Below are 17936 nucleotides of genomic sequence, written 5' to 3' on the forward strand. Positions count from 1 at the left end.
GTTTTCCCAAAGATGGCGCCCAAAGTAATTTACCGGCTGAGCTTGTGGCCCATCCCAAGGGCAATTATACCCCGGCCCCGCCCCCGTAGTCCCAAGAATCAGGCTGAAGCAATGGAGTGAAAACTGTATTTACAAGACAAGCAGTTACACAAGGACTTAAAAAAAAAAAACAACGGGGGGATGCAAAGGAGGGGAGCCGGCAGTCAGGAGGGGCCACAGCCTTGGCCCGCGGCAAGACCCAGGATGTTCGCCTGCAACACAGAAAGGAAGGGGAGAGCAGGTTTAGAGCCGGCAGGGCACAAGCCAGGGGAACAAGGGGGCCCGAGCCGCGAGCTCACCTTCAGGAACGACTCCATCTGTTTCCCTGATATACCCTCCACGCGTTCCAGGTCCTCAACCTGGCAGGACAACAGCGATGGGGAAGGGTCTAGGCCAGGTTTCCCCCACCCAACTCCATTCCAGGACTGTCCTCCCTGGGCCATTACCTGGCTGAAGGGGCCATGGAGCTCCCTCCAGCCCACGATGAGCTGAGCCTTCTTTTGGCCAATGCGCTGCAGGCTGCGAAGATCACGGGCTGAGCCTTCGTTCAGCAGATCTAATATTTTTTGGCGACCATGGGCCAGTAGCTCTGGGCTGATCTGCAGCTCCCAGCCGTCCTCAGCCTTCTCTGGCTGTGATGCATCCAGGGACTCCAGCTATGAGGCAGGAGGTGAGTGACAGAAACAGCAGAGTTTGCTGTTCGGCCCGTGGCAGTGAACCGCTCTGGACTCCTCTGCCAAGGATAGGAGTCTTAACAGCAGCTACCCGCCCGCCCTCCCCGGCCTCTATTTCCCTCCTGTCCAGTGTCTGTCCCGACACCCCTCCCTCTTGTCACTCTGGCGTGATTCCCAATTTATCTGATCTGTGAAAGAGTAGAATAGAGTTGTGATGATCAAATGAGATAATGAATGTAAAACACACAGTAAGCTCTTAAATCTGGTCCCTCATTTCTGAAAAGGAAAGAGTAAGTTCTTTCATCTTCAGGAAGCCACATAAGACAAAGTACTCAACAAATGACTCTCAACTGATGTCATCTCAGTTTAAAAACTGAGGTGAGTCTTTCAGTGTTATTTCTTGACTGTTTAGTTGTCTGCCTAAGTGGGCTCTGTAGTTTGTAGAGGGCAGGACCCAGGCTACACACTGTGCCAAGTAGCTGTAGAGTGCAAGCCATGGGAAGAAAAAAAAATAACAGGTGATGGACAGCCATCCTGCTAGGTACATTCATATTACCACATTTCATCCTAAATGCGCTGTAAGGCATTCTGAGGGTGAGCAACATGGAGGGGTTGTAAATAGCTGATAAGTGTTTGGAGAGGCCACGTAACTCTGTGGCCAGTCCTCTTCCCACTAGAGGTCTCTGCCTCTCCTGGGCTCTAGGTGTAGCCTAAGCCTGCAGCTGCTCTCACCTTTCTCTTCCGGCCTTTCTTCTTCAGGATATGGATCTTCGCATTTGGGGATGCTGCCTGCTCCTGAACTGAAAGTAAGAATCATGAGCTGGAGTCAGAGCAGAGGCCACTTTTCAGCTCCCCGGTAGCCATTTGGTCTTCCATTACTGATTCCTCAGTTCCCCTCCACCCCAAATTAACCTTCTGTTTCCATTGGATCTTTCTCATACTTGTACATGAAGGTAATCTCAGTTGGTCTTTCATGATAATCAGTCATGCACTGGTCAGTCTACCCCACTGTACTCAATGAGAGCAGTACACCCAGCTCTTATTTCATATCCACTTTCCCCCTTTCCATCATGGTGGGAGGACATGAGTGACATAAGGACAGCTGCTCCAAATACCACCTTCCTTCCAAGGTCTCGGTTATCTGGGCCCTTCTGGCCCCTACAGCCAAACTTACTCAGTTGTAGAGGCATTACCACTGCCTTTTTGAGGGGCTTAGCCACTGTGACTGTACGGCGAGCAAGGGGTCGGAGCATTGTGGTAGAGTAGTTCTCTTTCTCCTTGGGATCAGCAGCCTCCTGGGCCAGCACTTTGGCTTCTAGTTCTTTTTGCTTCATCTTAAGCCTCTGTTAGAAAGGATCAGGGAGAGAGATGATCCAGAACCAACTTTAAGGCAGTGGGTTAGCAAAGTGAGTGTGCAGGGCTCCAAGGCCTTAGAAGAGCAGAGTGAGCACCAACAAGATAAAGTACCAGGACAATTGGAGCCCAGGGTATTAAGGGCTTTCTAATGATCAGGGAAATAGATGGGGAAACAGTGCAAACAGTGTCAGACTATTTTTGGGGGCTCCCAAATCATTGCAGATGGTGATTGCAGCCATGAAATTAAAAGACACTTACTCCTTGGAAGGAAAGTTATGATCAATCTAGACAGCATATTAAAAAGCAGAGATATTACTTGGCGAACAAGGGTGCATCTATTCAAGGCTATGGTTTTTCCAGTGGTCATGTATGGATGTGAGAGTTGGACTGTGAAGAAAGCTGAGCGCAGAAGAACTTGATGCTTTTGAACTGTGGTACTGGAGAAGACTCTTGAGAGTCCCTTGGACTGCAAGGAGATCCATCCAGTCCATCCTAAAGGAGACCAGTCCTGGGTGTTCATTGGAAGGACTGATACTGAGGCTGAAATTCCAATATAGCCACCTCATGCGAAGAGCTGACTCATTGGAAAAGACCCTGATGCTGGGAGGGATTGGGGGCAGGAGGAGAAGGGAACGACAAAGGATGAGATGGCTGGATGGCATCACCGACTTGATGCAGAAGAGTTTGGGTGAACTCCAGGAGTTGGTGATGGACAGGGAGGCCTGGCATGCTGCGATTCATGGAGTTGCAAAGAGCTGGACACGACTGAGCGACTGAACTGAAAGATCAGGGCTGCCCAGAGGTGGAAGGAGCTTCTTTGTGAAATACTGAAGGGAAAGGCTATTCAAGCGGAGAGTCCTGACTTAATTTGATCTGGGTTTTAGCAAATGGCAATGTCCTACACTTGTACCTGGAATTTTTTTCTCTTGCCCCCTCACATAGGATCTCAATTATTTTTCAAAGTTCAGCCATATTAAGGACATTCAAGCAGAAGCTAGAGAACTGAGGGATTCCAGTGTTGGGTGAAAACTGGATGCTGGTCCAGCCTTTCCGGTCCTTCCCTATCTGAAGATCCTCTGACTGCTTCTCAAGGTCAGCAGGAATCCCAGCCCCAACCTTCAACACTTACCTCAATTTCCAAATCCTTCTCTTCCACCGTCTTCATGAGCACCATCCGCTCTCGCTTTGGGGTGCTCAGCAGAGGGGTCCCCTGGCTCCCCTGGGAGCCCAGCAGACGGTCCAAGCTCAGAAGGCGCTCAAGCATTGCCGGATCCATGCTGCTTAGCTTCTGTAGAGGGCTGAGCACACAAAGAGGTTACTCCCCACTTACCTCTTCTCTCATCATCCTCTCCAGCAGCAGGATTCCCCTCATCCTGCCTTAACTTGGTGTTTCTATGGTTCCAGAACCCTACTATTAACTTGCTGGCAACCCTGTACAAGTTATCCAGACACCCTGGGTGCAGTGTCTTCTTCAGGTGAATGGGGATCAATCACTACTTGTTCAGGTAAACCTCTCAAGGAGGCCAGGAGATCAAATGAGAAGAAGCATTTCATGACCACTGAATGGCAGGTATTCATGGGATCTAAGACATCCCCCTGCCCTGAGGCACTCACTGTCGAACAGTAAGAGAGCATAAGGTGACTGCAAGGGCCATCAGTGTGCCTGTTCATTTGGAGGAGCAGTTGGTGCAAGATTCACAGAGGAAGTCATCTTAAGCAGGGCTCTGAAAACCCCTGAAGACCTCAAATGCCAAGCCTTTCTCCTGTGGGCAGTAGGAAAAGCCTATTCAAATGGAGACCTGACTTAATCTGAACATGGTAACATTTGTTCCTTCTGTCTGGAATTTCCCCCTCAATGACAATTGAGATCAATGACAATCTGATCTCAATTGTCATTCAAAGTCAGTTTGATGCTACCTTTCTGGTGATGCCAGCTTGGCTGTGTATCTTCTTTCCTACACTATGAACTAGCTTCTCAAGGATAGAAACTGCCCTGTTCTTTAGATACAAGGGCCTTGGAGAGCAGGATTAGAAAGTACAGGTGAATACAGAAGTCATTTCTTCTTTCCTGGCTGTAGCAGAACAAAATGATCCTCCTTATCGTGCTCTGTACTGTCGACCTTTCGTCATATACGACGTTCCTGTCTTGCTTCCTCTACTGAAATGTGAGCCCGCTGAGGTCAGGGTGTGTTTAGGTCTGATGTGTCCCTATCTGGCAGAGACCTTGCTTGTTCACGTGTTTTACAGATGCGCATGTGTATATGTTTCTCTTGAGTCTGTACACATAGGAGAGGGGACTGCTGACAACAGTTTAAGAAGGACAAGATCGAGATGGGGTTCCGAGTGAACACAAGTACCCAAGCGCTTTTTGCCATCCTTTCTAAAATAGTGAGTTGGTCAAAAAGTTCCGGTTTTTCTGTAAGATGCTATGAAAAAACCTGAATGAATCTTTTGGCCAACCTGATACAACTGTCCCCTGGGGCAGAATGTGCACTAATCCTTGGCCTCCTCAGGTCACCTCTGTTCAGTTGTCTTAGGACTTAAGAGAGTTGAGAAGCTTTATTGGAGCTAGGGGTAGAAAAAGGACAAAGATCAAGATGCAAGTGGTTCATTGGAAGGCTAGGTGGCCAGACACAGAAAGCCAAGACCACTGAACAGGGGTGACTTGAACATGACTGCATACTGGGCCATGAGGTGGGGCTATCAGAACAGGAAAGGAGGTCACACACCTCCCTGGTTTAGAGAGGCCTTGTTTGGATTGAGGGTAGAAGCAGGGCAAAGTTAGGACAGCAGCTGACCCCATGGAAAGTTACAGAAAGGCTGGACCCTGGACACACAGACTGAGTCTCAATGAGACATCTTTCTTTTTATCTCCTTTGCTCTGCTTTATCCTTGGGACCTGAAAGACCTGATCCTCATTACTTCTTGAATCAGAAGCAAAAGTGCTCATCCTTGAAACATTGGTGCCAAAATGTGAGATTTTGCTGACTGCCTAAATGAGTTGGAAAATAGAAAAGGGGGATGGGGGTGGCGGCTAGGAGCTCAAGGAGCCTCCTTATGACCCCTGATAGCAGCATCAAGGCTGGAGATTGCAATGAATTCAGTAGAGTAGGATTTTGGCTGAATCCAGTGGAAGAACAAGTTCACAACTCAAGGATCCAACAGACTAAATCCACAGCCACTCTGCACCCAACCCGGACACAACAGGAAAGGGAATATGCCCAAGACCCCTCCCTCTCTGCTCACCTGAGTTTCTGGGAGGCAGAGGCTGGAGCTATTGGGAGTTCGGGACTCTCAGTTTCCTCTTCCTCAGGGCCTCGGGCTCTCTTTGCCTCTGATGGGCCTAGCAGTTCTTTCTGAGACAATTTAACAGGTGCCAAGACTAGGGGAAGATGGCAGGGTGGGGAAAGAGGGGGTGTCAATTTCTGTGCTGATCCTTGGTGGATTCAGCAAACTCCCCAGGTATCCAGCCTTGGCCTGTCCACTCCAGTCCACCCCAGTCCTCACCAGGAAGCTGCAGGCTCTCATTGGTAAAAGGCCGGTTGATCACCTCCTTGGACCTGGCTGCAAAGTTGAGTGCAGAGACTGTGTCCAGATAGAAGCGTCTCTCAGGGGCAATGTTGGCAATGAGGATGCTGTGAGCTGAGCCACCCAGAGAGTCCTGAGAGACGGCGACAGGGCAGGGTGGGTAGGTCAGTAGCCTCACCTTCCCCCTCCCTGACCACTGCTCCCCGATACCCCGGCAGGCCTGAGAACCCCCTTCTCCAGCCCCTTTTACCCGAGATGGGAGGCCTGACCTGCAACAAGCGAGTGAGCTTGCTGTCCCGGTAGGGCACCCGAGGGAGGCCCTGGTTCAAGGCATCCACCACCTTGCCTAATACAAACAGGGAGGTGTTGATGGCTCCACTCTCCTTCAGCCTCAGGCCCTTGTTGCCTGTGCGCCGGTTGTCCTCTGAGCCAGCCAAGTCAATCAAGTAGAGTTTCCCTTCCCGCTGGCGAAATGGGGCCAGGCGTTCTCGCTGATCCACCTGGGGGCAAGAGCAAGGGCCCCCATTTAGTTCAAATTCCGGGGGCTCTGCAGGTCCTCACCCCTGTCGGGGGTGGAGGAGGAGTCTCACCTTAACCAGGAGCACAGCATGACTGCGGGAAGAGCGCTGGTTGAGCCGGGTGGCTCCCACCGTCCGATTTCGACTGGCTGGCAGGAAGTGCCGCTCAAAATCAGCAAAGCTAGTGATGGGCTTCTGCGTGAGGCCCGGAATCAGGATATTTCCTCGGCAGTCTTCTCGGATCACCAGGTCTCCCGATGAAGGTTCCAAGAGGTCTAATACCTATGTGAGCAGTGAGGGGTAGGGCCAATTTTCCACTTACAGGCTGCCTACTTCCTGCCTGTGGTTCTCATTTTCTTTGCTGGATTCTCAGAGTTGTGCCATCTGCTACCCCAACCTCTGTCTTTCCAGGTGTCCTTGCTAGATCAAAGCTTCATGTTCCAGAACCGGGTCTGATTTTTACCTTTTGTTTCTTCCCTCACCAGTCAGAAAGGGCCCTTGAGGACTTCCCGGTGGTCCAGTGGCTAAGACTCCACACTCCCAGTGCAGGGGGCCTGGGTTCGATCCCTGGTCAGGGAACTAGATCCCACATGGCAACTAAAGATCCCACATGTGCCGAAACTAAGACCCTGAGCAGCCAAATGAATATTTAAAAATGGGGCCAGGGGGCTCACCTTTTCCTGGTAGATCTCTAAGTAGGACATAGTGACAGAGAGGGCCCACGGCCGGCCCTCAGCACCCTCCTCCCTCGTGAGCTGCAGGAGGTCCATGAGAGCTCGAGGAATCACCCCAGGCTGTTCTGGGCTGCCCAGCATCGTATGCGTCTTCCCTGGGGAAAGAGTGGAGAGAGCTGTGAGATTTTCTTCCCCATTCCCGAGTCCCTTCTGGCCCAGGGCTGCTCTGTATCTGGCCTCCTCACCTGCCCCTGTGGGCCCATAGGCGAGCACACTGGCATTCTGCCCTTCCAGCAAGTGCCTCAGGATGGGCTGCACCGATCCTGCATAGATGTCCTGCTGAGAGCTCCTCTCCCCGTAGAAAGCATCAAACCTGAGGGCAGGAAGAAAGGCGGGACTCAGTGGCGGGTTCCATTTTCACCCAGGTCTAGAGGATAAAACTGGTCTCACATTTAAGGGTCTCTATTCTTCTTGCACAAAGATCTAAGAAAGTGCCTACTGAACACCCATTCTGTCCCAGTCTCTGTATTGCTGTAGAAACACAGAGAGAAATAATTTGGTATTCCTGCTCTTAGGAGTTCTGCAGTCTGGTGGCAGAGATACCCACACTTTGCTGCGACTCAGGAAACAAAGATGAGAATGCACTAGAAGGAGTAACATTCTGCCTGGGGAAGGAGGATTTTTGCCAGAGAGAGAAGAGAAAGATACTCTAAGTGTCAAAAATAGCACACAAGACGTGGTATAAAAGGGCCAGGCTTCCCAATCCTTTTTCACATCAAAGAATTTATAGCAAGTGGCATCTGTACACCACCATGGAGTAAAGACTAGATGAGACTTGACACACCTGAGGCTTAGTCACTGTCCTCTGATGGAGAAGCTTTGGTTGAGGCAGGGATTAGCACAGATATAAGTGGAGGGTAGCATGTGCTGGGGGAAATGAGGCTGGAAAGAAACTGAAGCCGAGTTGTCAAGGGCCTAGAACAAGGTTGGCAAACTTTTTCCATAAGAAGCCAGATAGTAGATATTTGGGGCTCTGTGGACTACATGGTTCCTTTCACAACTGCTCACCCGTCACTGTAGTCAGGCAGAAAGCAGCCGCAGATAGTATGTAAATAAATGAGCATGACTATATTCCAGTAAAGCCTTATTTACACAAAGTCTGCTGACAGATTTCACCTGCAGATCTTAGTTTCCCATCCTCTAGCCTAGAATGACAGGCCGAGGAGCCTGAACTTTAAATCTCCCAAGGAATTTTAAAATAGCTGTGAGCTCTATCCCCCAAACGTGGGTGGTCTTATCTGACACCACCCAGCCGCAGCCTGGGTTGGCCAGCTGGTCTATGTTTCCCCAATCCTTCCCACCCCTCCCCAAAGGGCCGAGCTGGACTCCCTAGCTCACCTTCGCTGCTCCTTACCCACTTTGGGCCTGCTTCCCTCCAAGACTGTGAACAGCAACGTGTGTCTGACTCAGCCTCTAGCCCTCCCTACACTCTCCTAGAGAGGCCCTATCACAGTGGGCACCCGTGAATATTACCTGCAACGAAGGTGTGGCAAACAAAGCTGCACGAAGGAAGGAAGAAGGATCCTCAGGAGGAGGTCTGAGAAATCGCTTCTGGGTAAGTGATAGTGTGAGCAGGCCTAGGAGAGAGATCGGGAGGGAGTGTGGCCTGAACCTTACTGGTATTTGAGAGTCTCCTGGTGGTTCCTCCAGTTGGCAATCTCCAGAGAACAGCTGTCCAGGCCCCGCACACAGGGGGTGTCGTTTTCTCCAGCTGTCCCATCCACAAAGGGCCGCAGTCTCACAGCTACCCTCACTCGAGCTGGAGGCGGGCGCCGGCCAGCGCCCACCTTGCTTAGCCGACAGCGACCGGCTCCTAGAAGATCATTTTTAGGTGTGAAGTATGGTGGCAGCTTTGGTGAGAGATAAAAGTAGGAGTGGGCTTCCCAGGTGGCACTAGTCGTAAAGAACCCACCTGCCAATGTGGGAGATATAAGAGACACAGCTTCGAACCCTAGGTTGGGAAGATCCCCTGGAGAAGGGCATGGCAACCCACTCCAGTATTCTTGCCTGGGAAATCCGATGGACAGAGGAGCCTGGCGGGCTACAGTCCATAAGGTTGCAAAGAGTGTGACACAACTCAGCACACACGAATACACAAGGGTAGGAATCTTGGAGGTGGAGGTAATTGAGCTGACCCCTCAAGAATGAGTAGGGTCACTGCCAAGCATGTGCAAAACGTATGGAGGGGTGAAAGCACGGCCCCCGTGCAGAACCGCTAAGGCAGGACTGTGTGTGTCCTGTAGGTGAGTCAAGCACAGAAAGGCAGGATGGAAGAGAAAGATGAATCAAATACACGGTCTCAGGCAGGGTGCAGTGGGGGGCTGAAGGAGAGAGATTATCTATGGCTGGAACCATAAACCAGATCGTGTACTTAGCAAACATTCACATTTATGAAGCACTGGCTAAGTGCTGCTGCTGCTGCTGCTAAGTCCCTTCAGTCGTGTCCGACTAAGTGCTAGGCACACTTTAACTTCCATGGTGTCCCTGAAAGCTAGCTTCTGTCAGTCCTATTTACCTGTGAAGATGCTCACAGAGGTGCAGCCGTTCTCCAAGCACCTCGGTGTCTTAGGCCTGGAGCCCTGTGGCTATAACTGTATCTTGAACCATAACCTACATTGTGTCGTCTTTGCTATTCAGAGGAATAAACAGGGCCTAAAGGCTGAGTAAAACCCCAACATCTTAGTAGACTAAGAGACTCCCCCCGCCCACCCAGAACCTTGACAACAGAGGCAGGGAAGGAAGCCTGAAGACTGTGTCCCAGAGATCCCCCTGGGAGGGTCAGGGGACCACGGCTCATTTCAGGGGATGCTCTTTGAACCCTGGCCGTGCTGGGTGTGTCTGCGAGGTTGGCCTCTGTTCCTATCCTCAGTAAGTAGGTATAAGTGGGTGTAAATTGTGATGTGTATACAAATAACCTAAAGGATCTAAAGATTCTGCATTTCTAGCAACTTCTAGGTAATGCTTATGTTGCAGTGGGACATTGAATTGTCAAGGTGTGGCAGACCAGGACCTCACGGGATTTTTCTAGGATTAAGGAAGTGGACATTTGCCCCATCTAAAAACCAGTCACTGAACTCCCTGACCTTTCCGTGCCTCTATTCTTGCCTGGAGTTTCTTATATATATAAGTTTGTACATACATACATATGTCCCCCTGCACAAACTGTTAAGTATGGTTTTCTCTCTGTGGAGGGTCATGTGGGTTTATTTTCTATGTTACCCAGTTCTGTAATGCTGTAACATTTGTAGTAAAAAATAACAGGACTTCCCTGGTGATCCAGTGGTTAAGTGCTTCCATTACAGAAGCTGTGAGTTCAATCCCGGGTCAGGGAACTAAGATCCTGCATGCCAAGCAGTGTGGTCAAAAAATTAAAAAAAAAACAAAAAAACAAAAAAAACACGACACTGTGGACAACTTTGGAAAGGATAAAGTTAAGAGGCAGCCTCCAGTCCCACAGCTTGCAAAGGCACTAACACGCAGTGCTTCTCTGTGTTAAGTTTTCTGTTTAGTTTGCTTCTCATAATTAAATCTAAGTCATCTGGCAGTGGCGGGGGGGGGGGGGGGTAGTTATTTTTATCATCAAAAAAACACAAGATACAACTGGAAAAAAAAAAAAAGGGCTTTTCTTTCTGTGAGCTGAAAAAATCTATGAGGTAGGTATTTCCGTATTTCAGATACTATACTATAGCTGATAGCTAACAACAGAATTCAAATCTAGATTCCACCTTCAAAAATCTGCTTTTAATGAGGATGTCGTATTGCCTGCCTGTCACATACCAATTGGGAAAGTTCTTGGTAGCTCTGACTCTCCATTTTTGCTGGCGGTGGCAGCTGGTTGCTGGGACCCACGGACCTCATATTAAGGTAGCAGGTTGGTATCTGTGGCCAACATAGAAGCAGCAGGACAGGCTACCCCAGGAAGAATCTTTTATGTAAGTAAGGTATACCCACAACAGACGGCCTGTTCCAAACACTAGGCCTCCGTTCCTTCATCTGACAAATGAAGCTAGCAACCCCATTTCTCACTTTAAAGTTTACGAAGCACTTGGGCATCGAGTTTTCATTTGACCCTCATGGCAGTCCTGAAAGTCAGAAGGAAGTAGAAACATGCAGATGAGAAAACTAAGACTGCAAAGAGGTCAATGACTTCTCAAAACTGTGTGCAGGAACTTCCCCTGGCCTGTCTTTCCCAGGTTTTTTTCAGTGACAGCAGGGATAGTAGATACAGAAGCACTCAAAGAAGCTCAGTGAGCAGTACAAGGGGAAGGGGAAGTCTGTGGTGATGCAGAAAGAGTATAGACTCTGGCTAGACAGAGCTGGATTTCAATTCCAGCTCTAACACTTATCAGCTTGTGACCTTGGGCAAGTGACTTAACACCCATGAGCCCCAGTTTTCTTGTCTATAAAATAGGGCGAGGAGGGCCTTGGAAGAATCTTAATGAGGATTAAAAGAAGTAACATGTAAAATGTCAACACAGTAACTAGTACATAGTAGGTTGGTAACAATTCTAGTTAAGATGGCCTAGGTTCAAATCCTAGCTCTGCCACTTAACAACTAACTAAATAACCTGGGGAAATGATTTTCCATCCCTATGCCTCAATTTCCACAACCTGTCAAAATGGGGATAAATAAAAATACTTGTTGGGTTCTTATGGCAGTAAATAAGGTCATTCACATAAAAGTGCTTAGAACAGCAATAGCATTGGTGTGTGTGTATATGCTCAGTTATGTTGGATTCTTTATGACCCCACGGACTGTATGTAGCCTGCTAGGCTCCTCTGTCCATGGAATTTTCCAGGCAAGAATACTGAGTGGGTTGCCATTTCTTAGTCCAGCGGATCCTCCGGACCCAGGGATCAAACCCGTGTCTCTTGTGTCTCCTGCCAACTGGCAGGCGGATTCTTTACCTCTGCGCCACCTGGGAAGCACAACAGCACTGGTACTTGATAAAAACCCAGTAAGCATCTTGTTATATATTCATCCATTTTCCCAATGAGGAAATGGCAGCATAGAGAGGTTAGCTAGCTTGCCCATAGTCAATAGCTAGCTAGTGACAGAGCTTCAGATGAAGGTCTAACTCTAAAGTGCATTATGTGATTCCTGGGCCTTCTTAGACCCTACATCCCCATGGGCCTCAGAGTCGGAGACAAGTTCCTCTACTAGCTGTGTGACCTTGGGAAGGCTTCTTTCTTAACCTCTTCAAACCGGTTTCTTTTTTTAAAAATAACAGTATCTACCTCATAAGATTGTGAGGAGCCAGAGAAATAACGTACATACAATGTTTTAACACAGTGCCAGCATAAGCACTCAGCAGATGTCAGCTATTGTAATTACACATTTCTCTTGCTACTCCCTTCAAGGCAGCAACTCACTCCTGCCCTCATCATTCACAGGGTCACCAGTGACCTCTTTACTACTAGAGCCCACAGCCGGGTTCAGTCCCCATCCTGTTTGACTTCCCTGCAGTATTCAACACCCCAGATCCACTTTCCTTTGGAAAATACACTTTTCCCTTAGTTTTCCTGCCACCCACCAGCTGTCTAGTCACTCCTTAGTTTCTTCCAGTCTTAGATGTTTTCCCTTAGCTCCTTCTATCCTCTTTCTAGATCAGGGTTGCTCAATTCCTGCACTATTGATATTGTGGGCTGGATAATTCTTTGGGGATGGGGCTCCCCTATGCATTGTAGGAAGTTTAGCACATACCCCACCACCATGACCACTGCAACAACCAAAAACGTCTCCAGATATCACAAGTGTCCCCATGGAGAACACAATTGCCCCCAGTTGAGAACACCATTACTGACTGACTAATTTCACAGGCATGTCACCTGTGCTCCTGACTTCAATTACCATCTCAAGGCTAATGACTCCTAATTGACACCTCCACACCAGAGTGCTCTCTGCTGCCCTGACACCTCCTCTTACATGGTATTTCAAACTCCACTGTCTTAAACTGAATCCTTCCCCATCCCTCTGCAACCCCATCTTCCCTCTACGCTCTCTAATGTAAATAAATGGAACCAACCCCAAAGATCGGAGAGGCTTTCTTAACTCCATCTTCTCTCTCATTTCTCACACCAGTTCTTCATTAACATATGTTAATTCTACGTTTTTAAAATAAGTCCTCTTCTTTCCTACTGTGCAGTCTTTGCCAAGGTTGTCTTCATTTCAACAGCCTCCCAACTGGTCTCCTTGCCTCCAGTCTCATTCCCTTCCAATCATTCTCCCTCTACTTCCTCCCTAGCTTCTCCATCACACTCTCCTGTAGCTGTGCATTTGTCTGTCTTTTTCATCTAACTGTGAATTCAGTGAAAACAAGTCTTACTTGGCTTGCCTTTATATTCCCAACATCCAGCACAGAATAGGCTCTCGGGGGTATTTGCTGAACAAAGTAAGATCTGTCAAATGAATACCATAAACTGTGGCCACTGCCATTCTTCCTCCAAAGCTCAGAGTCCAGGGGAAGTTGGAAGGAGGCACACTCACACAACTGCCAATGGTAGAAGAGTCTATTTCACCATAAAAGCCACTTTGAAAAAAATAATATATTTTTTTAAAAAGTCAGTTTGAGGTTGGGCGAAGTTAGCACTTCTAATTATTTCTAATTTCCCCCTCCTCCCATGATTCCCAAGCTTCATTCAACTTAACTCTTCTTTTATTGATTAGGAAATTGAGCCAAAGAGAGCATCTTTGGCCTCTCTTTACAACATAAGAAATAGATCAATTGGTGGTCTTTTCCATCCAACAAAGCCTAGCAAACTTCTATCCAACCTTTGAAACCCCCCTCAAATATCACTTCCTTAATGAAGTCTTCCTAGAATACCCAAGAGTTTACTTCAGATTCTGTGTTCCCTATAGTAGTTTATACATACCTCTCATTGCTTTTCACTATGTTATAGATTTTTATGACTACTGATACAGACTAAAACTCCTCTAAAGAAGGGACAATATTCACTCAAGCATTTTTGTGATATCTACAATGTACCAGACACAGTGGATCTTGGAAGGCTGAGGGGAAGTTGTGCTCAGATGGCAGGAATATCATGTGCTTGGGCAAAATGGTTAAGAGCAGAGACTCTAGAATCAGATTTGCTGAGTACGAATTCAGACTCCACTATTTACTGGTTGTGTTAACTTTGAGCAAGCTTTTTAACCTATCTATGGTTCTTTGGTTTCTTCATCTGTAAAACAGGAACAATAGTAAACTACCTCATACCAGCACGTAGAGATTAAATGATTATCACCATAACGTACTTACAACTGTGCCTCACTCCTATCAAGGGCTCAACATGTGCTTGACATCCTATTAAATAGCTTTGTTTCCAAACAGGGCCCGACAAACAGTAAGGTCTCAGATAAATTCTATGGTGCCCATTATAATCACTGACCAGAATTCAGTGTACACAAAGACAGAAGAGCAAGATTCTGAATGTCCTAGTAACCTTTCCAACAGTTCTGACTTGCAGGGCTACAAGAAAAAGAAACAGTCCCTACTTCCCTTTTCTGTGATAACAGCACATCTTATGCTGCAGCCCGTCTGAACCTCTTACCTCTCTCAGGGATCTCCCTGAACCCAAACAACACGTCATACAGGAACTATTACCCCAACCAAACGTGTATCTAGATCCCTTTTGTCCCTATGGTTAGAGAATAAAGTTAGCTACTTTTCGCTCGCTTACTCCTGTAATCTTCTGAGATGGGTCACTGTCCCCATTTTATTAACAAAGAAAACTGACGTTCACAGGGAAAAGTGAGCTGGGGTCAAAACTGCGCCGGAACTAGGTCTCAACCCGGGTCTACAGACGGACAGCGAGAGCAGGAAGCAGAACTGCGACTCCCACCCACACTTCCAGCTTTCTCCTCCCCGCCCCCGCGCCATACCGCGGTCTCCGGAACAACTCACCGAGCCCACACTGGACTCCGACCCATCGCCCCGCAAGACTCCAGGCTACAGCAGCCGCCCTGCCCGAGTCGGGCTAACTTACCCGAGATCGCCGCCGCCATCTCGCGTCGCCTCCGCGCCGGGAGCCCCGCGTCCATCCCACTCCCCCACTGGGCCCGCCTCTCTATTCGAATTTCCCGCTGCCCCGCCCTCTCCATTGTTTTTCACCAATCACGGCTACTCGTCGCCGGAAGCTCCTGTATTTGCCTACCACTATCCCGCCCTCTAGGGCTGGCCTCCCGGTCTTTCAAGAAAGTTTCCCCTGGAGGAGAGCGCATGCGCGTACGTCGGCTACTTAGCCGTTGACGTCGGGCCGGCGCTCCCGTGCAAACTCCGCCGCCCTAGGCTTTCGCGACAGTGGCCGTCTGGGCCACTAGTGAACGCTGCGGCGTCCTGGGCTCCGAATACCTTCTGGTTTCCAGGGGTAGGTTTGCGTTAAGTGTAGCCTTTTCGCTTCATTTTCCCCCTCAAATAGCTACGAATTGTGGTATGAATTGAGCAAAGGGTGATCGAAGGCATTTAATTGATTTATCGAAAAATTTCTCTGAACTGAATAAAGCTTTCGCTATTTTAGTGGCAGAATAAAAGCACGTTACAGGAATAAAGATGTTGCACGGAAAGGGAATTATTCTAAATGACTGGCAGTGATCTCCAGCTTTACAGGTTCTTGCCTCAGAAGTTGTTTCTCGCCTTTGTGGGGCTGGAATCTTTTTGTTTATTTGGGCACTTTGCCGTCAGGGCCAGTCAGCGGTGTAGTCACTGATTTAGGTCAGGACCACGCTGGCTAGATTGTGGATAAATCACGTTGCACTCACTTCTTGCTGAGCCCAAAGCCACTCTGAGGTGTAGAGGCCAGGTGACCTATGTCCTCTTACGTCCTATGTCTGAGCCTAGGAGACCAACTCGGAGGTTCTTTATTTTGTAACTCAGCATGTCCCTGGTCTGTCTAGGCCTGGTTCGTCTCTTACTCAGTGACTTAAATCTTGGTCAGCTTCACCCTTGCTCCCATGTCCTGTGGATCTAGTCTGTTAAATAGTTCCCTAGCCCTTGTGGAAGCTTAACCATCTTTGAGCTCCTGGTAGGGCCCTGGTTTAGACATTATGTCCAACATATCAGAAAACAAATACAACACCAGTGATTCTCAATTTTTTTGGCCTTGGAATGCCTTTGAATTCTTAAAAATTAAGGCTCCAAAGATCTTCTGTTTATATGGGGGAGAAATATCAATAACCTCAGATATGCAGATGACATCACCCTTATGGCAGAAAGTGAAGAGAAACTAAAAAGCCTCTTGATGAAAGTGAAAGTGAAGAGTGAAAAAGTTGGCTTAAAGCTCAACATTCAGGAAACGAAGATCATGGCATCTGGTCCCATCACTTCATGGGAAATAGATGGGGAAACAGTGGAAACAGTGTCAGACTTTATTTTGGGGGGCTCCAAAATCACTGCAGATGGTGACTGCAGCCATGAAATTAAAAGACGCTTATTCCTTGGAAGGAAAGTTATGACCAACCTAGATAGCATATTGAAAAGCAGAGACATTACTTTGCCAACAAAGGTCCGTCTAGTCAAGGCTATGGTTTTTCCAGTGGTCATGTATAGATGTGAGAGTTGGCCTGTGAAGAAAGCTGAGTGCCAAAGAATTGATGCTTTTGAACTGTGGTGTTGGAGAAGACTCTTGAGAGTCCCTTGGACTGCAAGGAGATCCAACCAGTCCATTCTGAAGGAGATCAGCCCTGGGATTTCTTTGGAAGGAATGATGCTAAAGCTGAAACTCCAGTCCTTTGGCCACCTCATGCGAAGAGTTGACTTATTGGAAAAGACTCTGATGCTGGGAGGGATTGGGGGCAAGAGGAGAAGGGGACGACAGAGGATGAGATGGCTGGATGGCATCACTGACTCGATGGACATGAGTCTGAGTGAACTCCGGGAGTTGGTGATGGACAGGGAGGCCTGGCATGCTGTGATTCATGGGGTCGCAAAGAGTCGGACATGACTGAGCTACTGAACTGAACTGAACCGATATATCCATATTTACTGGGTTAGAAATGAATTCAAATTTGAAACATGTATTAATACACTTTAAAAAACTACAGAAACAAATCCATAGAGACAGAAAGTTGATTAGTGATTGGCAGGGGATGGTAAGGAATTGATGAACTGGAACTGTTGCTAATAGATTGAAATTTCTTTCAGGGGTGATGGAAATGTTCTGAAATTAGACAGTGGTGATAGTTGCACAACACAGTGAATGTACTAAAAACCACCAAAATGTACACTTAGAAATGATAAATTTTATGTTATATGAATTATGTCTCCATTTAAAAATTGCCCAAAATTGCAATAATAAACTTTTTACATATAACATAGATAACATTTTAGCTTTTAAAATGACAATTTTCCAAAGCAAAAAAGAAGAGTGACATTGTTTTACCTTTTTACAAACCTAATGTCTGGTTTGAACTTCCCAGGTAATCCAGTGATAAAGAATCCACCTGCCACTGCAGAAGACTCAGGAGCCTCTAGTTCTATCTCTGGGTAGGAAAGATCCCCTGGAGTAGGAAATGGCAACCTTCTCCAGTATTGTTGGCTAGTAAATCCCATGGATTCTGGTCAGTTACAGTCCATGGGGTTGCAAACAGTTGGACACAACTGAGCTTGCACACACAATGTCTGCTTTAAGATGAAATAGCAGGATTCTTACATGTGTTTCTGTAGTCAGTCTGTTGTAATATCACACATTATATAACCTCTTGAAAACTCAGCAATATACTCAAGAAAGAATTTAAGTAAAAAGTTAAATGGTATCTCAGTTTTTTAATGAAAATAGTTTTGACCTTGCAGACCCCTAACTGTCTCAGGAATCTCAAGAACTATTAGATGATTGGCATTTTGGTCTTCCCTGCACTTTACAGAGGACTATTTGGGCTTCCCTAGTGGTGCAGACAGTAAAGAATCTGCCTGCAATGCAGGAGACTTGGGTTGATCCCTGGGTTGGGAAGATCCCAAAGATCCCCTGGAGAAGAGAATGACTACCCACTCCAGTATTCTTGCTTGGAGAATTTCATGGACAGAGGAACTTGAAGGGCTACAGTCCATGGGGGTCACAAAGAGTCAGACACGACTGAGCAATTAACACTTCCA

General features: G+C 47.7%; 1 protein-coding gene across 1 annotated transcript; it reads right to left on the reverse strand.

Annotated features, from left to right (window-relative positions):
- Positions 1-112: 112 nt before the first annotated feature.
- On the reverse strand, positions 113-15062 carry KIF22 (kinesin family member 22). The gene is made up of 14 exons (XM_061401639.1): positions 14836-15062; positions 8467-8662; positions 7035-7162; positions 6790-6944; positions 6188-6397; positions 5867-6097; positions 5577-5730; positions 5316-5451; positions 3199-3367; positions 1888-2056; positions 1446-1513; positions 486-695; positions 339-398; positions 113-251 (listed from the first exon to the last, which is right to left on the reverse strand). The coding sequence occupies exons 1-14, from the start codon at positions 14948-14950 to the stop codon at positions 204-206; spliced, it is 2049 nt and encodes a 682-aa protein (XP_061257623.1). The 5' UTR covers positions 14951-15062; the 3' UTR covers positions 113-203.
- Positions 15063-17936: the final 2874 nt, after the last annotated feature.

Source organism: Bos javanicus, chromosome 25 (genome assembly GCF_032452875.1).
Source record: "Bos javanicus breed banteng chromosome 25, ARS-OSU_banteng_1.0, whole genome shotgun sequence".
NCBI lineage: Eukaryota > Metazoa > Chordata > Mammalia > Artiodactyla > Bovidae > Bos > Bos javanicus.

What these genes read in the sequence shown, in the direction of transcription:
- KIF22 (XM_061401639.1), bottom strand. Translation starts at nt 14,950, where the DNA reads ATGGAGAGGGCGGGGCAGCGGGAAATTCGAATAGAGAGGCGGGCCCAG. An exon ending in TAGAGATCTACCAGGAAAAG is followed by an intron (nt 6,398 to 6,789) that starts GTGAGCCCCCTG and finishes CTGCTCACATAG; the next exon opens with GTATTAGACCTCTTGGAACC. An exon ending in TGAGAGCCTGCAGCTTCCTG is followed by an intron (nt 5,452 to 5,576) that starts GTGAGGACTGGG and finishes ATCTTCCCCTAG; the next exon opens with TCTTGGCACCTGTTAAATTG.